Here is a 26,996-nt window from a genome sequence, read left to right on the forward strand (position 1 = left end):
TAATAATAATAATAATAATAATAATAATAATAATAATAATAATAATAATAATAATAATAATAATAATAATAATAATAATAATGAACTGACAGGTAATGCATTGGCGCTTGTTTTCAGCTTAATTATCTGTTGCTGTTGGACTAGCATGTTGAGTTGGATTCCCCTTCATCATCCTGTTGCGAGGTCAAACATGCCTCAAAAGTGCTCCTGAAGCAAAGAGGATCATGGATTTTTTTTTTTTTTTTTCAACCAATTTCTTTCGCATCATTTATTTAAATTTCACCCAAGGCAGCAGACCAACACGCTCTACGTATTGAGCAGACACATTGGACCTGGGGACACCTACGCAATGTCCACACACTGCTCCCCTTCAAATTGCTTGAGGTAAACTGACTCCTAATGAAGAAAAAGAAAACTGGAATATTTCATAAAAACTTTAGTTGGACTTTAAACTCTGAAGTGTGGGTCTGCGTTTTCACAGGGATTTGTGCAACAAGACTTCAGTAACGCATATTTACCGTGAATTGTGAACAAGTGTCAGTGTATCCACAAACAAGATGGAGTCGATTGTGTGTGTATAGTACAGTTAAGGTTTTATACGTTGAGACGATGACAGAATTTAAAAGTAGCCCTACAAGCTGGATTGATTTAATGCTGTACAGCTGAGCTCTATGAACAGTGTCCTCTCCATTCAAACATTTTTATGGGTCTCGACTTTGACTTGGTCTCGTTCTCGACATGGTCGGTTGATACCACCGGTTTGCCAAGTTTTTCTATTTTATGTGAACTCTTTAGCTAATGGGTGCATAAGATCAAGCTCCCACCGGTGGGAAAAGAGGTCACCTCGTCAAAATTCTAGACCCCAAAAATCACAAAGTAGCTTTGACATTTTTCCTTTATGTGGGAATAAATGTGCAAGAAAAGTTCTCATGTTGCGTCACCGCCTCAGGATGCGCCCTCAATTTCGCTTTCAGTCCGTCTTTTTCTGCACACGAAAAAACTATTTTGCACTTCTCCAAAGTGGTTTCTTCATCTTGAACCAGGCTGAACCACTTTCCCGCAAAGCAATTTTGTCGATCCCTGCGTTGGTGACGTGTGGATGACACCACTTGGCAACCCTTGTTGTTTTCATGCCATGCAGCCACACACACCTTGCCCTGCTGTTCTGAGACCAGATGATGCATTATTGATGTGCTACGCTTGCATCTCCGTTGTCTACTTTTTCTTTTGTTCTTTCCCTCAATCTATGATTCTGTTGCCAGGGTAGTAATGGGAATTTAAGGATCTGCATTGATTGCTGATGATTCTATTGTCTTTCCTCTGGCCTTGTCGCTCTTCTGTCTGGCTGAAAATACCTAATTAAACAAAGTGCTGTTTCCCTGTGGTTTACAGATGCAAACAAATAAAGAAAGCCTGTTTTTGTTTTTTGTCCCTTAAAGTTGGAGAGGGGCCATGCAGAATGTCAATGACTAACCACATCTATTTTTAGTTCCACTTTGATGAATTTGTCTTTACCACCCAAGTCCAACATAATAGCAAACACACACACACACACACACACACACACACACACACACAGTGCATGTAGCCATGATGCTGCATTGTCGATTACCTGCCACTCTTCATAAAGTGGATTGAGCCCCCAGGAGACTCATGTTATGTAATCCTATTTCTGCAGTCACGTGGACTTTTATGAATTACACCCATAATTTTAATGTACTCGAGCTCAAACCGGATTATCGTCAAGGAGACATCGGCGGCGTAAACCATGTGGACAAATGTGCCCTTCATCATCTGTGTAATTCTACTCAGCTGGAGATGTATGGCTATTGTAATGAGAAGCTGACATTTGCTCCACAGGCAGGGCAGCAGCGAGTCGTTAACGCAGCCGCTGGCTCACACTTGGAAAGTCACTGCGGCGGCTTTGTTTGACATTTCCAAACTCGATCTCGGGCCAAATTGCATAGTGCTGAACACCAAAAAAGATACAAAGGTACACTACCGTTTGAAATATTGGGACCACTGACCCGTTTCTGCATTGAACTCTATTAATAAACAAAAAAACGCAACAATGTAAAAATCCACAGTTGTGATTCTCCCGACATCAGCTGGCTGTAAAGTCAGCGTTCACATTTAGCTGTTAAACGTCACGTCACATCGCCGCTGTCACTTCTCGCACCTGTCACATCTTTTCTTCAGCTGGTTGAGGACGGGAGGGCAACTTCTGCCACACAATCATGACAAATGACTGGAACTGATCTGGCAGGGTCTCGGGGGAATATTAAATGAAAAAGTACGCCTGTCCTTTAGACAATAAGAAAAAAAAGGGACTTGAGGTATTTGAGCATGGATATTTATTTCCACACAGTGAGATCAGAATCATTCTCTTTGTTTTGTTTTTGTTGTTGGTTTTTTTTGTCTACATTGTGGTCCTTTATTGTGAGGCACCACAGTGATTTCCGGCAAGCTCGTCAGTCATAATTACAGTCCCTGAAGATGGAGACGGACGTTTGAGGGACACGCTCCATCCACCCGCCGTCCTAACTACAGATTAATGAATCATCAGATTTATTTTCCTTTCAGTAATTATAGTGACACCTCCTCTAAATTTAGAAAAATGACTGCTTGCTGCACCCCAAACTAACGCTGTCATCACTAAAGCACCATCATGTGCTCCCATTCGGGAACAGTGAGCACTGAAGAAGTTTTTACTTAACTGCAAACTACAGTCACTAGCACAAGTAGGTCAGTTCAGAGTTGTTATTCTGCAAACACTTGTTGGAACCAGTGGTTATTTGAATTCCTGTTGCCTTTCTATGGTCTCCAGCCAGTCTGGCAATTCTGACCTCTGACCCCTGACATCAGCAAAGCATTTTTCTGAGAGACTCTTTTCCTCTCCGTAAACCCAAGAGAGGGTTGTGATGTTGTGAAAATCCCAGTTGTATTTTTTGAAAGAAACCCTGCAGCCTCTCTGCCACAAAGGACCAAGTTCACTACATTTAAAGTTACTTCAATCCCCTTTTTTTTTCATTCTGATGCCCAGTTTGAACTTTATCAAGTTGTCTTTCACAGGTCTATGTACCCAAATGCACTGAGTTGCTGTCATGTGTTTGGCTAATTAGATGTTTGCATCAAAAAAGTTTGAACATTTAACCTAATAATGTAGCCATAATGTAGCCAGTGAGTGTATGTTCCCATCTTGTAGCTCAGTTGCACAATTTACGTGCCAATGCTGTTTCGAAGAATATGCAGATATCCACACCCAGAGTGCAATGGATCCTCCTGGTTGTAAATAGCCCACCAGGCATCTTCAACTGGAATATTTCTTACTCTGAATGAAAAAAAAGTGCAAGAGTGATAAACAGCCTATTAAAGTCCAATTGCAACTTGTTTTATTCCCTCACAGATCAGCTCCTCCGGAGTCAAACTAAATCAATTGCTAGCCAGCAGCTGTGAGAGAAAGTCACAGCTGCTGTGACTTTGCTGGATGTTGCCAACTGGAGACTGAGGATGACCTGACCTAAACAGTCAGAGACAAGAAGTCGCTGTCCCAAAGATCTCGTACTGCCAGATCAGACAACTTGAGAAGAAAACGTTTCACACCACATCTTGTTACCATTAGTATTCAAGCTGAAAACCAAAACTAAACTAAGAAGTTTCCGTGAAAATTAATTTTAGTCTTCACAGCATTGTCTTTAATCTGTTCATTGTAAAAGTCTCTTGCAGTCATACTGTATCCAACCATTCAGTCAATCTTTATATCACACCCATATCGTTTTCCTTCCACCTTGAGCTGAGCTGAACAGCATGCCTTTGTGGGATTATCCAAATCCAGATCGTAAGAATGTGGTATTTCCTCCAAGTATGTTCCAAGTGTCAAACCACAGTGACATAAACCAGCCCACTGTACTCATGAAAGGCTACGGAATATGTCAAATCAAGAGAGTAAGTGTAATTAATATTTTCTTTTGATGTTGACACAAATAAAGCATTTTCTACCAATTTTGCAAATGTTGGTTACCTCATTTTATTTGGATCTTAGTTACATTATGTAACGTTTCTTTATTTTATTGCCTTTTTGAAAAGACCCTTTGTAAACGTGCACTGCGTAAGAAAGTGAAAGAGAAACCTACATCATCTACAAACATATGTACATACATCAATAAACTTGGCGTGGCTTTGATGGCAGGAGCATTTTCTTCAGTTTTTCATGGGAAAAAAATGATAACAATGACAAGATAAACAGATATGCCTACAAATTCCCGGGTGAGAGCTAGATTGGCCGAAAATGAACATTTGCTCAATGCCATGTTCAAATCAAGCAAAAGTGATTCCTGGTCATGAAGTCAGTACACTCCAATGCAAGCCACAGATGCACGGCCACATTATCTGCTACTTGACAACAAATTTGCCTTATTCTACACAAAGTTTACAGTGTCACTTATTATCTGGTCATTACTTTGTTGATGGGGAGGCCCTGGTGACATTTTGTAACTCCCATAACTGTGTTTTATGCGGCAGAAGAACTGTACTTAATTTCAATATGGCTTCCAAACAGCAACCTTTAGCAAGATGAAATAAAAAAAAACAAAATAACTTGTTTGTGTATCCCTGATGCAGCCAAACCTTTTGAAACACACACACATAAGAATTCTCTGGCGAATATTGATTCACAATTATTAGGATCCGGTATAATTTTAAGCGTCTAAAATCTTTTTTTTTCACTGTTGTATGTGGTGCGCAAGGTCCTTAATCGCATCCAAACATCCTCATCTGACATTCAAGCTTTCTGTTATTAAATATGAACATGGTTCCCTCAATGGCAAAATTTATGAAAAAAAAATGTCATGGTGCTATTTCTGTAGCAGTTCAGCCACCTTGACTTCGAGACAATGGGCGAGTGCGGATTTTAAATGTTACATGTAAATGAGGGTTGATCCACAAATGTCACTTAGGGGTTCCTGCACGGTTAAATTAATTTTCACTTAGCTGTTTGACACCCATTCCCCAATAGCTTTCTAAAGCAAATGAGATCCGATAGATGCACAATAGTGGGTGGGGGTGGGGTTGGTTGAGGCGGACGGGAACAAAACAAAAAGCAAAAAGATTGAGCCAAGAAATAAGGTTGTGTTGCATTGGCAATTTCAAATTACTATAAATATGATGAGGATTTTTAAATATTTATATTTTACTATCTTGAGTCTCAAAAATAGTATAAGCTAATTTCGGTTTTCAATCTAGTTATGTGTGAGCACTTATTTCTCATACTTTTTGTATGACCAAGTCTTTGTTCCCACAGTGATATTTTTAGTGTCTGATAATGCAGCTTCAGTCCAGGCAGATTGCACCCATTTCTCTTTTCTATGTCAGTGCTACAACCAACGTTCTCAGGTTTCTCTCATGCACTTTTCGCAAACACCCTCCCTCCAGAGTTTTTCCTTCACCCAATCTTTTAAATTCTGCATGAGTAAGAGGGGCCTTGCTGCTTTCAGGCTGTCTGAAAACTTCGGTATATTACAGTCTGCAGTGGGGATATTGCTCAAGCCAACATTTACTTCGTTTTGTTTTGAAGAGCACTGGCCTTCAAAGAACATTGCTTTTGAACCTCTCATCCACAAAATACTAATGCACCAGGGCAAAAAACAATAAATGGTGGTCAGTTTGGCTCCAGCGTCCCATTTGTGAAGAAGAAGAAGAAGAAGAAGAAAATCATTCATGTACCAAATATCATCATTTCCTTTTAACATTTCATTCATTCAGTAAGCTGAATATGATGAAAAGAAGACCTTTATTGATCCCACGGTGGGGAGATTTGCAAATATGGATGGACAACTTACAAATGTAGCCACAAGGGAGAAAGAGAAAGACGGAGAAATGTCTTAATACCAAGCATCGACAGGTCTCATTGTGAAATGAACTGCTGTTGTTTTTCATAGTTAAACACCTATGAAGGACTGATGATGACCAACTTAGACAGATGACAGATGCACAAGCAGGATGGAAAAATTGAATAATTTAGGAAGCTGAAAGAGACACAACATGCTTCGCAACCTGAGGCAGCAGTGACACAAAAGAGACAATGCACTTATTTGCAACGGGTGGTCGAGCCAATCAGACATGGCTGTGGCACATTAGATAAGGTAGGGAGACCTGGCAGGACCAGGTGAGACCAACAAACTTGACAACAAGCCCTGTGTCCAAAACCAAAAGTTCATTAATTCCATCAAAGAATACCTTTCTCCTCCTAAATAGTTTTAATTTCTCTGTGTTGTTGCATTATTGCTGTCACAATGGAAACTTGACATTTCAATACTGGGTGCTATATTTACATTAACACATTAGACTTTGTGTATTTTTGGTCAAATTGTTTATTTGTATGTTTATTAAATGTTAACATATTATTCAGCTACGTGTATTTCATTTTCCATCACAAATTAAAACTTTGATTTGGTCTTTGTGTTTTGAGTGTTCATGAAATGGACATAGGTATTGCAGTCCAACATTTTTTTTCATTGATTTATTTTGTTTAATTGGCCTGTTTCTCACTAAATAACATTTGCCTTTGACTCATTTGACTTTTGGATGGTAATCAAACAAAATAAACCATTTCTGGGATTTTTCTCAGACTTTCCTTTCTTCTGCTCAGTATGTGGTGGTGTGCATTGTCGAGGTGTCAGAGAGACTTTGACTCTACTGTGTGGGAAAGACTAATTCTTGCAACACAGTCTGACACCACTGCAGGATGAGATCTCTGTGAAGCGCATTGGAGAGTGAGGAATGAGGTGATTTGGGGGGAATTTTAAGCCAGGAGGTCAGAAGCCACAGGGTCATCTCTGCCCTGTGGTTCCCAACAAAGTGGACTGCAAGAGGCTTTTTTTTTTTGTTGTTTTTTCGCTGCGCGAAGTAAGATTCCAAAGGGAGCAAAAGGTGCCAGGTTAAAAGGGAACTTTGACACATGAAACATGGAAGAAGCAACAATCCGTCAAAGAGTTGACAAGAAAATTACCCATCAGTCATCGTGTCGTGCCGGAGTGCCAAAAACAACAATAGAGCTTAATTTATGGCTTTCGGGGTAATGTTTATTTCATATCATCATCTGTAACTAAATAGAATTCTCTCAATAAAACTATCTTAATGGAATGAAAACAGTGATTCTGTCTAAGTTCTGCACAGCCAATTCCCTCTCTGAGCTCTACAACAGCAGTGTGAAAGTACTGCATTTTTAAGAATTTTAATATTTATCGCAAGTCATGTCACCATGCTTGTTGCATTTTTCTTTAGCACCGTGCATCCCTGAGTATATTAGACAGTATGTTTATGTGAGGACACAGCTTGGAGGAAAGATGCAAGTTCCCTCAACTTATTTTCATGGTAGTACAAAGCTACCTCCCGAGTGGTCTGAATGCTGGTACAAGGCAGGGTCACAGACAACGTCTCGAAAGTTTAGAAATGACAACTCTAGGATGATGAATGAAAAGCTGATCTACAAAGATAACTAGGGAGAGGGGAAGGGAAATGAAGAATGACACCAGGTCAACATTGCAATAAGGTTGAGTCTGGCCAGTCCACTTTCTTTTAGGCTGGGGTTCTTGTATTGTCATGGAAGTAATGGACATGTTTTAAAAAGGATAGTCTGCACTGTCAACAATAACATGATTGTTATTTTCACTTGTTTGTTTTTATGAAAAGTTTTTTTTAAACAGTGCAAAGCTGACACGTGAATTGCCAATCAGAATTCTTGACTTCTAACAGTTTCCCCAAAGATGATTGACACTAAAGGGCACCTATGATGCTTTTCCACTTTTCTGAGCTTTAAAAACTGTTACAATGTTGAAATCTATCGTCAAACGATCTCGATATCGTCAAATAATGACGTTCATGCGTTTGGACGTGAGCCCTGCAAATTGTTGGCCATGGTTCTAAAAGCTCTGTTCACAGAGATTTTTTCAACACTGGGCACGGAATGACGCCATTCATGGCCAAGTCCCGGCACACTCTCGGACTGGTTCCGCCCTCCCCCGCTCTGCCCCGGAAGTGATTCCGCAATGCGCTGCTCCAAGAAAATGTTTTATCGGTGTCAGGGAAATTAAAAAATATAAAATAAAAAACCGAGCGACTGCCGAAGCACAAGGACCACAACCGTCGGAGTGGAACGGACAGAGAAAATGTTGGAGGTTTGTTCAGCCTAATGCGGATGTGATGGAACACCGGTCTGCAGCCAGACCCCTCTCGTCCGGTCGGCAACGGGAGTGAGACGGGCTCGACTCGGCCCCCTGGTGGACGACGAGAGAATAGTCAGCCACGGCAATATTTGAAAACATGTATGAGGACTGTGAGTGTATTGTGACCTCAAGCAACATTAGTTTTAAGACCACTTGCAACGTACAACCGCTGAATCGTGTTGATGAACTGTTAGCCACCACCGCTAACTCCGTGCTCTGCTTGTTATGTGTGTTGTGTTCGCTGGCAGCCAAACTGAAGAGGCAGCGATTTTGACTGGCAAGTTTCACTCCTTATAGCGACGTTCACGCTGCCAGCATGGTAACATGGGTTGTATAGAGCTCTTCCTGCTTTGTGCTTGGTGTGGACGTAAGTTGTGCACATATTCTTGTCTAATAATAAACGACTCTATGACTGAAGTGATCGTTTCAGCGTACATATTTACACTGTACACAGCGTACAGTGTTTTGATACAAGTCAACAGTATGAAACCAAATCATTCTAAGCCCTATTAAAATGTCTCGCAAAAATACAAAACAAAAACACGGTCAGTACACAAAGTAAAATATATTTCCGGGGACACGGAAGGCACAAAAAACAAAAGCAAGGCTGGGGGTGGAGTAAAGTGCAACAGAGTGTTTTCGCAGGATGCAGTAAATACGAGGAAACGAGCCACGAGATACGCAAATCTAAAAAGCTTTCAGCACGGAAAATCATGCGTTGCTGCTCTGGAGGGGCCAGACACATTAAATGTGCCATTAACTGTGCCATTAACTTAGCACATTGAGACATTTGTGAAATCCTTTTGATTTATTGCATGTATCCATTTAGTAAGAAGCACATAGATGGCATTCTGAAAGGAGAGGCAAAACTTGTCTGTCACTCCCAGTCAAGTAGACCTGCTTTCTTACTGGGCAACATTAGCCCCATTGTTATGGCCTCAGTTAATAGTGTTTTATAGTGTTTTTCTTCTAACTCTTATGAAACCCTCTGAAACATTAAGACTGATTAAAAAGTCTGATTTTTTTTAAATGATAGCAAGATGTATATGAGTGCGATTTGCAGTTAAGTCTTAGCAATCCAGTTGCCACTCAAAGTTATGTTGACAATACATTTATCTTTGATGTAAAATTACCTACATATTCACTTGGAAAAAAAAATACTGCTGAGAACCTGAGAAAGACAGGATACATTAATCCTAATTATTGAGGAAGTGATGAAGTCATAATACAAAATTGCAAAGACAAAATATTTGTGAGGGCCAACCAGGTCACTTGTGGACTAACCAAGTGAGACTTATGGGCCGAGTGAAATTGTGTGTTGTGTTCGGGGGATCAGAGTTGATTTCATCTATCCAAACACACACACACAAGCACACAAACAGACACAAACACTCAAAGTGCATATAGCGTGAGAAAGGCACAGCAGGGTCCCAGCGTTTCAGAGGAGATTCAGAAACCTCTAGAGAGTCGCCTCAGGAAACTTGGTGAGTCATAATTATATGAGAGTGAATTAAAAACTATGTTTTGGGGGGGATCACAGTTAATTCACGTGTTTTGTATTGCAACAATTCGACCAAACATTGGATATTAATTACAGAATTATTAAACTGCCTCTTTTTTGAGACAAAAAGTCCAATTCTAGGAGCTAAAATGGACTACTAGCATTTAATTGTCTTTGAAAATCACTTTGCTCCTAGTGTTATGTCAGACGATTGTCATAGCGCCCTTTGCTCCCCACAAATGAAGTCGGTGAATAAGGTCAAGGTCTATTCATCGCACAAATTACAAAAAACTCATCCGTCTAAGTACTCACTGATGTTGATCCCTCAGGCTTGATAGCATGTTTATCTGTTTTGTTGCGTTATGCCATTAGTGTTTACTTTAGCCCTTACTTTAAATTCCATCCACACTTTCCTGTCTTATCTTCCATCTTTCTTCTCTCTCCTAGACCTTGCCAATCTTCATCCTGCCAGATATTCTCTAGTCAATTGCCCCTATCATCCAGAGGTCTACGGACTGTGAGTTAAAAGTGCAAGCGTGACCTTAGGCAAAGATTCCGCCTGGGAATGTTTGTCATTGCTTTTGGCCCATTTATCAACACAGAGAGTAGTCGGAGCTGCATCCTTTGCTGCAGCACACATGTCACAGAGGCAGATAGGTTGTCTCCCTCATGAAACCTTGGAGCCCTCAGATTGAATTTGTGGCACAGTGAGTGCTCATGCGCATGAACTGAATGCAAGATTCACTGTATTGCAAATGTTATTTAATCATAAAGTTATTTATATTGTTCCTGCAAATGTTATAGTGCCTTGTTAATCTTAAACTCATCGTGCAGTATATTAATGTTGCCTTAGATTGCATGCGGTAAATAGCAGTAAAAAGCATGACACAGATGGGCTGTTATCGAAAGCTCTATGTATGTACGTACACACACACACACACACACACACACACACACACTTACTCCAAATTAGCGGTTGGCCGCATATGTAATGTGTATAAAGCTAGAAAAGGAGAACACAGTAACATGCACACACACACACACACACACACACACACACACACACACACACAAAGGGTACTTCAAATATGCCTGATTGAACGATTGACGACTTTGCATTCTTATGTCAAACAGTAAGTCAACAATAGGTACATCCTAACCCTGTCATTTTAATTTGGGTAACTGTCCACACTTCCTCTCCCTTCTGGCCACCCTTGTGCACTACATAATCCCACTAGAGTTCCTTGGGGGCAATCCTTCCCCTGTCTTTAGGGTCGTCATTATGGTTGGAGAAGGATTCCTCCAGCTGCTTCAACATGTGGTTGATCAGGTGCCAGCTAGTCCCACTTGAAAACAAACCGTGCAACCATTATCAGATACGCTACACAACAAAAGTCCCAGACCACATAATTGGTCAAATACCCATACAGTACCAAAGAGACGCTTTTGACAAACACTGACTGTTTTAAGCACATTGAGTTCACGCTTGCCGTATAAAATGTGCTATATAAATACATTTGACTTGACTTGACTTAAGGAGTGGCACATGATAATGTGCCCACCTCCACAGAAGGTTTTCAGTTTTGGTAGAGTCCCAAATGAAAGGTGCATTGAGCTCTGTAGGTACCTGTCGGACTTCAGGCCACCAGGGAGCATTAGGTCAATTTCCATACAACCGTCTGGTGAGACCAGGGGTGTGGAGGTGCCAGCCTGTCTACTAATAGTCAATGATGATGGCTATCTGTGTCAGCAGGCAGTACTTGAAGCACTTCACTTGTCTGTTGCTCTGGGGCTGAGGCAGTGTGGTCCTGGTCTTTATCACCCCCATTTTACAGGCTTCCTTGGACACTTAGGCTCTGTTTGCACTTGCGTTTTTCGTATTCCGATCGGCAAAAAACACATTAAGTAACCAAGTGCAAAGAGTCCAAATCCGTTTTGTCATCCGAATACCAAAACCACCTCCCCGAGGTGGTTTTGGTATTCGCATCGCATAAAAACGCATTTGTCACGGACGTGCGAACAGAACGCGAGCTCAGTCCACATTAAGGACCACCTACTCCACTCACCTCTCCCGTGTACGTACTTGGTCGGCGCCCCACCTCCCGGCGTCGTCATTATAAAGTTACAAACAAGAAGCGAAAACAAATCATTTTTGTTAGACTGGTTTATTAGCATGCTAATAAATTTCATTACGCATTAGCGTATTTTGTCAGCGGAGCAGCGGTCGCAGTTTCCCACATATGTGATTAAATGTGCGACGTTGCATCCGAAAATTTGCCAACCACTGTTGATCCGAAAATAAAGTGGTCACCACTCTGTCCCACCAGTCGTTACTCCTCGTCGTTAAAAACGGAAATGATGCATGTTGCATTTGCATAGGTTCGGCAGGGGGGGGGGGTGTAATGTGTGATCACAAAAGGCACCCTTGGGACGCATGTTAATGGCTAAGTGCGAACAGATGCTTCGAGATCCGTTCTCGTGATCCAATCCCCCAAAACAGTTACAAGTGACCAAGAGCAAACAAGGCCATTGGTCTGGAAGTCGGATCCAGGATCAACAGGAAGCCCCCCACCTTCTTGCAGGGACACAGAGGACCAGAAGCAATACCACATCTCCACTGGGGCAATGTGTTTGAAAGCCTGCATCCCTGGTTGTAACACACCAATTGGAATGTCTTGTCCTTTTATACCAGGAAATGAATGGCGCTGGAAATGACTGAAAAGTATTTTCCAGCTGTCTGTTGCATGAGGTTACATTTACCCATGTGAGAAGAAGTAGGCCCACCTGCCTGGTGGCATGGAACACTTCTAGTTTGCTAGCTCAAGGTTGACAACATACAACGCACGCTCTCCCTCAGCCACTACTTCAAACTACTTCAAATGAGTCAAGGAAAAAAACGTCATTAATGGAAGTATACAGTTTATCATTGGGCCATTGGGTGATTTTGGCAATATTCTAGTTCTGTATGAGCAAATCCTTCGTTTTTCCACAAAGTCTGTGTTTTGTAATATTGATTCACTTCATGTTTTCAAATGCTAAAATTTGGCGGAAGGCACCTGGCAGGTAGATCCAATCTTGAAGAAAAATAACAAATGTGTCCAAAGCATCTCAGAAAACATTCTGGGTTGTTGTTGTTTTTTCTAACTCAAGGAAAACAGGTTCTGCTCTGAACGCCACTGAATTATTGAGGATGTGCGTTTGCAAGAAAATATTCATCCAGTTTTGCATGTAACTTTTTAATGTACCATCGCCACAATGTGCTCTTCACTTCAATCTCTGGTTTTATTTCCTTTTATTACTTATATGGGACCAACTCTGAAACAAACCAAAAAGGCGTCCCTGACGAAATAGAGTTGTTGTTTGGCAAATAACATATCCTGTGTCCAATCATGGAGAGAAAATGCTGGTGAGTTACTGAGGTGTTCATCTAGAGAGAGTAGAGTCGTTTCAGTGATGCACACTGGCCACAGGGCATGATGGCAGGTTTCTAGTAAAACAGATGGAGTCCCACTTGAATAAATCCACACGGCCCTTCAGAGGAGGAAAAACATCTTCTGGAGCAGAGAGTGATCATACATTGCACCGTATATCAAGGGAACAGTGATAATCATTGTTACTGTATTTCAGGGGCATTTTAACTCGTTTGTTAGGACTCACACAAACGTACGTCAGCACAACAAACAGCCATAAAACCTGCATACACCTCAGCCATTACTGATTACATTTGATTGATTAGATATCCTTTAGTGCCCACAAGGGAAATTCAGGTCTCAGTATTGTTGTGGTCAGGCCCCTTTCACAGGGGCCTTTACATCAGAGGAACATTAAAAGAATATTGTTTCTGCTGCACTAAAAATGCAAAATAAATATATCTATAATTGGACATTGATGTAATATGAAGACAGGGTGACATCCCTTTGTCTTGGCATGTAATTAAAGGCAAATTTGAAAGTGCAACTCCCACTGAACCTTTCCAGCAACCCTTTCTTGCCAGCTGGCATTCTCCTAAAGGGACAGTTAACTCAAAATTGGAATTTCATAATTTTTTTTCTCACCTTGTCACCGAGTATGCCAGTTAGTTTACATTCTAATGAAAACCGCTGTGCAAGAGGCCATAGTGGATGACTGAGTGACCAGTCGTCAATAATACTGGGGATGTAAAATAAACAAAATTTCAGAGCAGAACCACAAGAAAAACAACCATCTAATCAGTGGAGATAGTCTTATTTTCGTTTTCATCGTTTAGAATTAAATATCAGTATGTTTTTGCATTCTTTGGACTCAATGTAACTTTATTAAATCAACAATCTGTGTTTCCAGTGACTAAAACGCTAAAACTCAATGCAGCATCACAACAGGGCTCCAGGCGGTTCAGGGTCTCCCCTGAGTGAGTGCGCTGGCAAGATAATGCTGGGCCAGCTCAGGTCTGCTGCCATAGCCTTAGACAAACAGAATAATCTCATAACATGCCAATCCAAAGTCACAATCATAATATCATTTGCATTCCACAGATGCCATCAAAGTGCAATGAGTCCTTATTTTTATTTGACACAGAGTTTTTTTTTTTTTTTTTAAAAAGCGAAAAAAAAAAAAACTTGTGTCCTGAACTGACACACTGAGAAAGCAAATCTGTGTTTGCCTGTTACTACTCAAGTATGGTCTGGGTGAACATCTCTTTGTACGTTCTAATAAGGCAGTCAATATGGTTCTTGTTATGGCATCATACGGATCAGAATTGTGACCAACAGAATGGGAAATTTCTCCTCACTTATCCCCTACAAAATCTATCATTGAATTTCTGGGTGAAAGCTTGGGTATAGAGCACGGTAGGATCTGACTTTGGGTTTACAGGTAGGCCTGGGTGGATCAGGTTAGGTGAGCAATATAATTAACTTTATGTTTAATAATGTATGTAACACAGTGAATCTTTTTGTTGTTGTTGTTGTTCGCATTTGGCTTATGTCCATGAGCACACACTGTGACACAAATTCAATCCGAAGGCAGCAAGGTTTCGTGAGGCAGACAACCTATCTGCCTCTCTGACATATATGCGCGCGTTCTTTTCTTCTTCAAGGTTAAGACACATCACACATGAGGCCAAGCTCTCGTTTTTGGAGTATAAAGCCTGGGGAGATGTTTCAAGTTTGGCATTGCTGCCCTGTGTATTTGTGCAGAGCTTTTTGACAGATTTTTGCCCCTGGATAAGATTAGTGGTATTTGCTCATTAAATATTTTTGAATAATTTCCCGGTTTATGCATCCAGCCTGGGCTCCCATTTAAAACGTGCCATCACTTAGCCTGTGCAACTTTTAAAAAGTGCCCTAGACATGAATAAACTTGCAGTTTATTTAAATGCAATTAAATATACAAACATTTCCAGCACAACCTAACCTGTGTGAGATGAAAAGGTGGTAGATAGATTGGCGCACTGATGTACACACGGACACATGTGGACATTGGCTAGAGAGAGGATACAAGTCTTTGGGTACAAAGCAGCTATTATGTAATCTGTCCCTGATGACACCCTCTCCAGCAGGAGATAGGTGTCTTTGTGTAATGGTATTAATTAAGGGCTGGCTAAGTGTGATAAATGAACCTATTTTCCCACTGGAACAAAAGCAGCAGATGTAAGTTCTCACACTGTCCAATCAGAGCGCCCTTTAAACTCGTTCGTAACATTGAAATCAACAGTCTTGAACATGAAAAGGGGGTAAAGGGTTAATGGTGCTGATGTCAGTTTACAGTGAAAACAGGTTCTTTAAGAGCCTATAATATTCAAAGTGGCTTGATTTGCTGTTAGGGAGCGCTTTAAAGATATTTTTTGTTTTTGTTTTTAATTACTGTGATACTAGTGCAGTGCCTGTCGTAAACATACAAACACAACAAAAGCAGAGTATTGCTGGTGAAGAACCAAACAATCTGCAGAGAGCAGATGAGATAGCATCCAGCCAGTCTGGAGCTGATTGCTGATAACATAAGAAGTAAAGAGGGAGAGACAGATTTAGAAAATCGGAACAGATGGATGAGAGCCAGATATGCCCAGGTGAAAAACAACCCTCTGTAAAAGGATATATATATATACATATATATATATATATATATATATATATATATATATATATATATATGTATATATATATATATATATATATATATATATATATATATATATATATATATATATATATATATATATATATATATATATATATATATATATATAAATATATATATATATATATATATATATATATACATATATATATACTTAATAGGTTTTAGATTCCATGGTTAGAGGAGAAATAGATCAATAGTATCAAATCGGGAGAATAAGCTTGATTGGATTTAGTTGTGAGGAGGGGGACCACATTGTGTAAATACATTTCCACAGTGGATCTGCTCCAGGATTCATGATTTCACTTTGACAACACAGCTGGTTTGAAAAAGATGTGCAATCAAAGAGCAAGGATCAAGGTTAACATTGTTTGGAATATACTTTAATCTCATCGCCACCTATCAAATCAAAATCAAACAGGAGCAGACTGGACTATAAAACGGAGCCATTTTCAGGAAGTGATGTGATTTGCAGGTTGTTGTTTTTTCAATGTGTGTGTTTGTGTGTGTGTGCGTTGCCTATGCATGACTCTGGCTCTCATCTCATGAAAGGGAGCAGATGTGTGTTTGATGAGGTTCTAGTCCTTGTTTGAACGGAGGAGGGGCGAAGGGAAGCGGGGGTGGTGGGGGGGGGGGGGTGCATGAATCTAATGTAATGATGTTCTCTTCTCTGACAGCTGACTGACCGTCACTGGAAACAGAAATGCAGCAACCAATGCGAGTGTGCATATTGAACCATAGAAGACACTTAGCAGGTCTGAGTTTTATCTTTCCTCCTGAATCTACAAAAAAATCGATGACATTGCTTCCAAGTCACTCTAAATGATGCCTTGGACCAGCTGAGTGAGAGGCCGTCAAAATTCTAAACAGTTCGATTTTTATTGCCCAGTAAACACAGTCACTATTTTATGCCCACTTTAAAAGCGTAATGCCAAACTGCAAGACAACAACTTTTGCATGTTGAGCTGATGTCTTCCCATGCAGGACTTGTTTGTCCGCTCGGTGACCCTTCCCCTTGCCCCGTCCTCTCCTCCAGGCTCCCTGGTGGTTTGTGTGGGCCTGTCCTTTATCCCTCAGCTATGCACAGAGAGCAGAGAGGAGAGCCCCGGCAGTGTCACTGGAAAACTTCACAGCATGGCCTGGAGCCACTTCGCTGCTTGGTGCAGTCTTGTTGGAGCCCCGCAGCCATTTGGATGGACTGGCTGATTGATAGGATAAAAGGTGGCTCACATCACCTTAAAGGGCGTTTTGGGATTTTTTTTTCAACTAGGCTCAAACAAAATCCTCACAGGCAGACAAGCATGCAAAATTCAAGATCAGCACTGGAACAAAAGATGAAAAAGTGGCAGCGCTCCTTCACTTAGTCTGTCACATGGAACCTATAGGATTCGTGACCGGAATTGAAGTGACGCTCTCTTGTGGAGATCCTAAACGCAGCAGTAAATATGTGACGTGTGGGTGGAGTTTAAGACCCGGACCTGCTGTAGCCGCTCGGTGTGATCAGTTAACAGGGATGCCGCCACTGCCGGACCTAATGCACCGAGGAAACGCACCAGAACGGGAAGCTCGATTTTTGTTGATGATGTTGTTGTTGTTGTTATCTTTTTAAGATTATCTTTAAATTTTTCTTTCAATCCTGCAGAAATGAAATCCCACGTGCATTATGCGCTGAGAATATTTCTTTTTTTTCTCTCTCTCTCTCTCTCTCTCTCACTAACTAAGGCTTTCTAGTCTTTCGTTATTTTATTTTATTTTTTTAATCAAGACTACATTGGTACTCTCTAAACGCTCATGGATGGTGAAACTCGGATGCGGAGAACGACCGCCTGAAAGAAAACAATGCCGCCCGCGCGTCTTTACGCAGCGAACTCCCTCTGAAGTTCTCTTTATGGCGCGTCCAGAATGGCACACTCCGACTCGAGGAACGAGAGCGTCTATTACACCGAAGCTTACAATGGATCCACCTCGGACAAGACACGCGTTAACAGCAGCAGCAGCGGGGCCACGGCGTGCGCCAACTTCACTCTGGATTCGCAGGTGGTCGCGGTCGGCATCATCCTCTCCGTCTTCATCCTGGTGGCCATCGTGGGCAACATCTTGGTCATCCTGTCCGTGGTGTGCAACAGACACCTGCAGACCGTCACCAACTTTTTCATCGTCAACTTGGCCATGGCCGACCTGCTCCTCAGCATCATCGTGCTGCCCTTCTCAGCCTCCCTGGAAGTGCTGGGATGCTGGGTGTTCGGCCGCGTCTTCTGCAACATCTGGGCTGCGGTGGACGTCCTCTGCTGCACGGCGTCCATCCTCAGCCTCTGCATCATCTCCATCGACCGCTACATCGGCGTCAAACACTGCCTCAAGTACCCGAGCATCATGACGGAGAGGAGAGCGGTGGTCATCCTGGTGCTGCTCTGGGCGTCGTCCACGGTGATCTCGGTCGGACCGCTCCTCGGGTGGAAGGAACCGCCGCCGGTGGACGAGGGCATCTGCCGGATCACGGAGGAGCCGGGCTATGCGCTCTTCTCCTCCCTCTTCTCCTTCTACCTGCCGCTCATGGTCATCCTAATCATGTACTTTCGGGTGTACGTGGTGGCTCGCAGGACTACCAGCAGCCTCGAAGCGGGCGTCAAGCGGGAGAGGAACAAGTCCATGGAGGTGGTGCTGCGGATACACTGCCGCAGCGTGCTGGAGGACGCGCGCAACGCCAGCGGCAAGAGCAACAAGAGCCTCCCGTTCCGCAGCTCGCTCTCGGTGCGGCTCATGAAGTTCTCCCGGGAGAAGAAGGCTGCGAAAACTCTCGCCATCGTGGTGGGGATGTTCATTTTGTGTTGGCTGCCCTTTTTCTTCTTTCTCCCGATGGGTACGTCTCCTCTCTCAGTCTGCCTTCTAAACTGTACTGTCGAGTTAGAGTTGGAGTTGGAATATTATTATTATTATTATTATTATTATTATTATTATTATTATAATAATGATGATAATAATAATAATAATAATAATAATAATAATAATAATAATAATAATAATAAAAGCTGGAAGTTTTAAGCATGTAATTAAAACAAAAAAACTCCTTCAGATGTGCCCATTGGTGGCCATGGATGTCAATGTGTTCATAAACCACAGCTTAAAACTGACAAGAATGGTTGCCACGACACATCATCAAGCCTGAGTCACGTTCTGACTCAGATGGCTCACGCTCGTGCCTAAAAGGTCGGCCACGATGGAACTGGCTGCATCTCTTAACTAATGAGTTTTCCACAACAACAGCATCTCAGCATCCTTTATCTGTCCGCTCGCTTGCATAGCCATTCCAACTCCCCAAGGTAGCTGGCATTCCCTGCTTCGTTCCACACATTTCTCTGTGACGTTGTTTCGTGTTTGACATTTTTTTTTGCAGGGTTGTGCTAATGAAGTCACACATTCTACTTCACATAAATGTCCTGAAATTCAAGAGACGAAGCAAAAAAAAAAAACCTTAATGGATTTTTATAGGGAGAAAAAAGAAGGTGTTAATGTTAAAAGCTGTGAAAACTGACCGCGTCGTTGAAAGGACGAGCTATAGGGTGAAGAGAAAATCAATAATGAGAGAGGCTCCTGCAGTTCTGATGACCGGTGTGTCATTATAGCATCGTATAAATCAAAAATAATATGAATGATTTAAAAAAATAAAATAAAAAAAAAGTGCTAGGCTCTTACGGCAGCCCTTGCAATAAGTGCATACAATTAGGAGCACACTGGTGGCTTCATGAATTTTGCATACATTTAACACAATTCATTGGAAAAGCCATCACAGGGCAGTTTCTTATCCGGCAGAGCACTCACCATGCTCTCACTCCCTCATGCCGGCAAATTTATTCAATTGAATTATTAGGAAAAAAGCCTGCAGGGAGAGTAAGAGAGAGGGCGGTGGTGGGGGCAGAAATGAATTGGCTGCAACTAATCACTTTACTCACTCGCTGCAAGTGAAAAGGCCAAGTTTATTTGTGTCCGTAAAGTCTGGATGAACACTCAATGCCTTCCTGGAAGTGAAGATTAGTCGAGAAACGCAGGGCTTCTGAAAACGGTTTGGTCAACAGCAACAATCAATATATTGTAGTTTTAATTAAGTGTAAAATCATACAGAGGATTCCATTAAGATAGGATTTTCCCATTCTGTAATCCTGTAATTTTACACATTAGCATACAACCCTTTTCGCAGTGGTGCCATATAGCTGCTCTTCAGGGGATTTCAGACAGGATGCAGTTGAATCCACCATGCTGTTCGAAGCACTCAACCAGACACATTCAAGAGAGGTACGGCGCGCAGAGCTACATTCAGAATTTATTGTTCCAAGTAGGCAGTACGCATAATTTGCATAAACATTGTGTCCGCGATGTCTTAGTGGTGCAGTAATTGTTGCAAATTGTAGTAAAAGGAGATTGTCACGTATTAAAGCTTTTTGTTTGAAAACCTAAAATCTATCCCTTCAAGATGACCTCGTGACCTGTGGCCCAATCCCCCTCAGAGCCAGCAGTTCACATCGTAAAGTGCCCCATTGGGATCAATAAAGCGTTGAACTGTTTCATGAATGAATCCCTGTGCGGTGGATGGGGATCTGCATTAATCTTATGCTTCCATTCAGTCCCTTCACATTGACTTGGTCAGCCAGTCTGACTGATGCTGATACATCATGGACAACACATCATCACTGGCAACTGTTTCCAAACATTAACTTCTTGCACCTCAAATGCCAATTTGGCCCATTTACTGTAATGACTCAAACTTCCAGAGGGTTTCAACTCAGCGGAGAGCTAGCCATGATTTGTTTCCATTCTGAGTGCACCCACTGAAGACGGTGTCTTTTATCATGAGTTATTCAAAAATGTTACAATTGGCTGGTTTGAAAAAAAGATGAAAAAGATAAAAAAAAAAAAATCAACCAGCACATTCATCAGTAGAGCTTCCACATGAGGTTTTCTTCCTTGTTTCAGTATAATGAACCATCTATATTCAACAATACTAAAACAATGCGTAAGGCACTGATGCAAATAATTGTCACTTTGAAGATTAGGTTTTGCCAATGAATTCAACCTACGTACACATTTCAGTGTACTAGTTTTTCTACTACTCGCGTTGCCATGACATTTGGAGTGGAAAGGGACATCACGAGCCCTTTGTGATGTCACAGAGGGCTTGGTTACTATAGTGTCAGGCTGGCCAAGCTATCAAGTTAATGCATCACTGATCTCCTCTTTCTCCCAGCCATTGGAACTCTGAGCCATGTTCCCTCAAACCAAACTGGTGTCAGCAGAGAGTAGAAAGGAACACTTGGACGTTCTTGATGTTAACACAGCCTTAAAACTGTTGCCTGAATTTTAATTCACAGGCAGACAAAACAATGCAGAAGAAATAGCATTAATGCACACCCTCTCGCTTGAAATATTACTCCTGGCACTGTCCGCAATGCAGCAAATTTAGAGCGAGCATTTGAAATTTTTCTTAATAATAAAAAATTGGAATGCCTTGTACCAGCTGGTTTGATGCCAACTAACAAGGCAATGTAAATTGTGCGTTCCTCGGAACAAGCGGACGTCTCTCCAGTACCACTCGAGTACCAGTATTTGATTTCAGCAAATACTGTCAAAAATGGCTGCTTCATTTTATTTTCGGTGAATGAGGCCGAGGAAAACGTTGGCCTCCTCATCCGCCCAGACAGTTCCGTTAAAACGGCCACGTTTCCCGGTTTCCAGGTCACGTGAGCTGAATGTTCGCTATGTCAGAGCTGATTCAGCAAATCTGTTTCCATTAAAACAAACAGTGCTTTTGTTCTGATTTTCAAAACTAAAACCACCCCAAACAAGTGCAGAAATTGAATTCATATTATGCTGATTTCATAAATGCCTGAGCGTGGATTTCTCCTTAATGCACCATTAAAGGTGGAACAGAAATGCACTATGTCATGATCCTGTTATATTCTTGTTTGCTCAGCGGGGCCAAGTGTTCGCTACACTAAAGGCTGTCGAGGACGAGCAGAGCCGACTTACCAGTGTAGATGAAGTGCTTCTCCAACACCCAGTGGTTGATTTACTTTGTCCATATAATGTAATTGTAGCTTTTTGCCAGCCCTTGTAGGGAAGTTAGAGAAGGTCAAGAAATTTTCTGGACCAAAAATATGAGAACTGAATAAAACATGGTTATTGTTTTAAAAATTCAATTTCACTTGGTTTGATATAATACATTTTCTCTCATCTACATGAGAATACATCATTGATGGAAGGATCACTGTCCTGAAAACATCTTATGTTCCAATCAGGATTGTCAGAATCTCTGAAGACCCAGTTAGTTTCAAAGTGGGGGTGAATTGACCAACCACAGCTTGATTTTAGGTGGGCGGGACAAAAAAAAAAAAAAGATTTTAGGCCTTCATGAAGTCCTAACCTTCACGGTCTCAGATGCAGTGAGACACAGAGCGAGTTATTTAGAGAGTGATATGGCGGAAGATGATAGCGGAGCGTAACTTTTAGTGTATTGTGCGTTTGAAACCTGATTTCCTAGCACCGACCATGTGATTAGATGACCCTCATTTTTCATGTTATTGATTGATTTTATAGGCCAGGAGTTGGGAACCTATTTGGCTCACCAGTCATACGTGGCTTTTTTGATGATGGCTGTCCGAAACATTTTAGCCGGAAGGAAATTCTAAACGCAACGAGTGCCCCGTCTGGTGAGGTGAAGGCCCATCTATAGTGCTCACGGTGTGCCACTGCTTAATAGTCAGTAAAGGGTCTATTTACAGGTAACATGTTGTTTTTTAATTTTCCCAAAATAGATCCACAAATTCAATGACAAGTTTGTGTTGCTAAAACATAAATCAAACATGAAAGCTCTTCCGATCACATTGTCACATTATTATGGTCTTGCACAACAATTGACATGACCCTCCCTCGGCTGAACCTTGTTTCAAGGCAATCATATTGTCCTTTGTGCGCAGACCACAGAACAAAAGCCCTAGATTACCAGCATCTAAAGCCAGGGTGTCCACGGTTGTGGAGTGCCACATGCTCCAGCCCGACTCCGACGCATAATGTCTAGACCAGCTTTTAAAGTCATTTCAGGAAGTAGTGCCACTGCTATACCCATAATAATAAATTACTTGATCTTTATGGCCCACGTGCAGCAGCTCAATGAGGTGGAGCTTTGCCCTTGATGTAAAATGTGAGGTACATTAAAACAAAACAAAACAAAACAAAAAAAAGCTCTTTACCTGAGACAGACCTTCACACTGGCCAGAATAAAGAGGAAGATAATTCCTTAAACTTTATAGCTGACCGGCTGGATAGGAATCTGTCTGTTCACTCATACGAGCTGCATTTCCATTCAGTATTAGCATCAGTTTCTTTTTCTTTCCATAACTTAATGATCTTGTTGAACTGCTGTATGGAGGGTTGGAGAGACGGGGATGTGATGTGTAAAACAGCCGTCAAATTATTAGACGTTGGGCTTAAATTAGACCAGACCGGAGAGAAGACTATTCTCACTTGTCTTGTTCGGATGTGCGTCAGAGAAATGAATCACTTGCTGTCCGACTGCAAAGATGATGTCATTTCAGTGAAATGAATCAATGCAAAACATCATTTCCATTTAATCACTCCACTATAATCTTCTTCAGTGGTTCATTGCCAGGCCTTTGAAATAACCTACAGTAAACTAAAATACAGGGTAAATGATGTATCATTCACATGTTACAAACAAAAGGAGACATACTAGTGACTTTCAAGTCCATTCTTTTCTATCTCTCAAACTCCCTGTTTAAAAAATAATGTGTACAAGTCATTAACTGTAGTGCTAGCGCATTACAACAAACTCTGGGCCAAGATAGTGCAAACATGGCCTCAGCACTGTGATGTATTAGCTAGTAAATTAAAGCTTGGGGAGACAGCCACCAATAGAAAGCCTTGTGAAGAGCTATATGTCATGAGGAACAGTTTGATGGACCACTTTGCATTGGAAACTTAACTTCATATCCTTAATTGAAAGGTGCGAAAACCCATCTCTCCTGCATAAACCATACAAATGATTCTTGGCAGTTAGTATGCAAAGTCTTAACACATCAGGCCAGTAAGAATAAATTTCAAAGCACAACTGAAATGCTTTTGTTGGCTATCGTTCTGATGTCATCTCAAGTAAAAAAAAAAATGCACACAAGATGATATCAAAAGGAAGGGAAAAGGAGGAGAGGAAAAGAAGAATAAAACTGGAAGTCTCATTTTCTTACCAACAAATCCACCATAATTCTGAGCCCAAGTGGCTCCTGCTTATAAGTTCTCCAAACTTGATACAGCTATATAGAAAATCATGACCAACATAATGTTGAAAATATGTTTTGCACTGTGAGAGAAATGTCATCTTTATGAAAATGATAACAGTGAAAAATTGACTGGGCAACTTTTAAAACAGCTATTTGTCAATTTGTTTCTTTAGGTATCTATATTTCAAACAAAAGCATTTTGACTGAGAACCAGATATGTCAATGCTTACGAGACTGGCAAAGTAAAACACCAACCAACTAAGGTGCTAAGGTGTGCTAGCTAGAGCTCTGAATGGGATGTGAAAAGACGCTTTACCTGGTGTGTTGCCGCAGTAGCAGTTTTCCTCTGCCTCCCTCCAGGCTCCTTCTTCCCGGCGCTGAAGCCCTCGGAGACGGTGTTCAAGGTCATCTTCTGGCTGGGATACTTCAACAGCTGCATCAACCCCATGATCTACCCGTGCTCCAGCAAAGAGTTCCAGCGCGCCTTCACGCGGCTCCTGCGGTGTCAGTGTCGCCACAGGAAGAGGCTCCTGCGCCGCTTCTACGACCAGAGGTGGCGGACAGCTGTCAGGGGAATGACAAAGGATCAGAGGGGAGACTACAAGTCAGGCTTCGCGGTGCGCGAGTCCTTCGGCACCTCGCTGTGTCACAAGGGAAACGGGCGCCACCCGGGCTTGAAGAGATGGAGCCTCTTCCCGCCGCTGCAGAGGTCCTCTTTGCAACTCAGAGAAAAGGTGAACAACCTGTCGAACAAAATCAAGGCAGGGACGGCAAAAAGTCCCACGCCATCAATGGGCCGGATTGACATCGTGGACACAGTGTCCATGGGGATTTATAACTGTGAGCAGGGCAGCTATCAGTTCTACGACCTTGCAGACTGCTACAGCCTGAAGGAGACTGACATTTAAAGTGTGTGGTGGTGGTGCCACAAACATAATTTCGTTTTTTTTTGTTTTGTTTTTTATTTAAAAGAGGTTTATATTGGAAGCCTGCATGGAAGACTGCGGCTGTTGTGTAATATTCTGCTCACACTCTCTCGGATGTCTGTCAGCTGAAGTGTGGAGAACTCGGACCAGCGTTTGGCTTTCCAGCGGCCGCCAGCCGCATGTTTAACTCGGCCCCTGGCTACGGGAGCAGCCGCATTGTGAGCCGAGAACCCTCAGATACTCGTATTTAATGTGACTGTCACCTGAATGTAACACGCATCAACACTTCAGCAGGCCGCAGCTGATAAGCCTGACCACTTCTCTGGCCTTGTTAGCATCATGGGATTTTTTTTTTTCTGAAGATTTTGTACAGTTGGCTTGTGTGTCTTTCAGCATGAGTTAGCTGACATGGCACGTGACGATTCCTAACAAACAGTCCATCTTTTTTTTTGATATTAAACTGCCAAAAACATGGATTTAAAAAAAAGAAAAACACAGACTGATTTTTCTTTGTCTTTGTTGGACCAGCGGCGACTGTTGCTGTTTTTTCATTCTGCCAAAAAAGGACTGAAGCTGATCAAAATGTAACGTGTCGGATTCGCTTTTAGTTCAAGGTTTTTTGACAAAGCATTGTATAAAGCACGCCAGGTAAGAAGGGAAGTAAGCTGCAAAGTATTTATTGGAATTCTTTGAATGAAAAGTTCACAAAACAACCCCTGTCCTTTCCTTTACTTTAAATGCCTTTTCTCCACCGGTAAGAGTTGATGAGACATTTTGTCACTTAAGAATTCAGTTCACACAAAAAAAAAGATTAACGTTCAAAGAGGTCTCTGGGGAACTTGAAAGGCCAGTCCGTCTGGATTTTTAAGAAAGTTGAGATACATGTAAAGGGAAAAATATTTCATCTTGTAACTTAAGTGAGCCGCTGCTTATCTTGTGCACTTGATCAGTTTAAAAACACACAAATGTATCAGGCCTTGTGACTGCTAATTCTTTCTATTGTTTGATGTTGTGTGTGTTACCGCAGGACTAAAAACAAAAGCAAAAAGAAAAGAAAATGAAATAAAGTGCAGATTTAAAGAAAGAAAAAGCTCTGCCAACCACACTTTTGAAAACTGTGTGTCTCGTATACACCAAGGAACCTTTTATACAGGTAACCAACAAGCCAAAACCAAAAGTTACGGACATAATCACCACAAATACAAATTAACCATTACTCAATAATAATTATCAATAAAGGCATGAGAAGAGGTCAGCCTAGTCTAGTCAGAAATTTGTGACAGACACAGACAGCACTGAAATAAATTGTGTTCATGCTGCAGTGTAAAAACACAAACACACTGCCACTTCAAGAAGAGCACACAAGCAATATGAAGATGTTTTCCCTCATTTTGGGTGGACTCCTTTAATGTAGAGCCATTCGGGCCTGATTTACTAAGATCCCGGATAATCGATTACACACACAAACTAAAACAGGCTCAAAAGTGGTGGTGACTGCTCTATTTAAAGGTTAAGTGTGTATTAACGCGAGATTTCGATGAAGAAACAGCGACATCAAGTGGTTACATTTTTGATTGCAGCGTCTTTCACTCTCCCCTCCTGAGCTTGCCCACAAGCCACAGTGGCCTGGATACCTCGTCCACCTTCTTTGTTGGTTTATTTGAAGACGTGAGCAGTCACCCTAATTATGAAACACGCCGTCAGGCTGGCTGGATTGGCCACACCAGGCTTCCTTAGAAATATGGCAGTGCAAGATGAGAGCAACAACCTAACTATACGTATATTCTTATATATCTGAGAACTGTTCTAAGGGTAGAAACCCCAAATTACTTTTATTGTACTTCAACTATACACTTTTATTGATGTATTTATGGGAAATATATTAAGTTTTTAACAATGTAAAAATCATACTTCAAGCCAAATATTACAGAAATAAGAGGTTTTGTGC

The 26,996-nt window shown here is 41.6% G+C and overlaps 1 protein-coding gene across 1 annotated transcript; it reads left to right on the forward strand.

The window, feature by feature from the left end:
• The first annotated feature begins 17,708 nt into the window (after positions 1 to 17,708).
• On the forward strand, positions 17,709 to 26,448 carry adra1d (adrenoceptor alpha 1D). Its single transcript, XM_076044964.1, has 2 exons — positions 17,709 to 18,697; positions 24,483 to 26,448. Exons 1-2 carry the CDS (start codon positions 17,740 to 17,742, stop codon positions 25,028 to 25,030), a joined length of 1,506 nt encoding a protein of 501 aa, XP_075901079.1. The 5' UTR covers positions 17,709 to 17,739; the 3' UTR covers positions 25,031 to 26,448.
• Positions 26,449 to 26,996: the final 548 nt, after the last annotated feature.

Source organism: Nelusetta ayraudi, unplaced genomic scaffold (genome assembly GCF_046127955.1).
Source record: "Nelusetta ayraudi isolate G7.1 ecotype Tasmania unplaced genomic scaffold, CSIRO-AGI_Nayr_v1 ptg000004l, whole genome shotgun sequence".
NCBI lineage: Eukaryota > Metazoa > Chordata > Actinopteri > Tetraodontiformes > Monacanthidae > Nelusetta > Nelusetta ayraudi.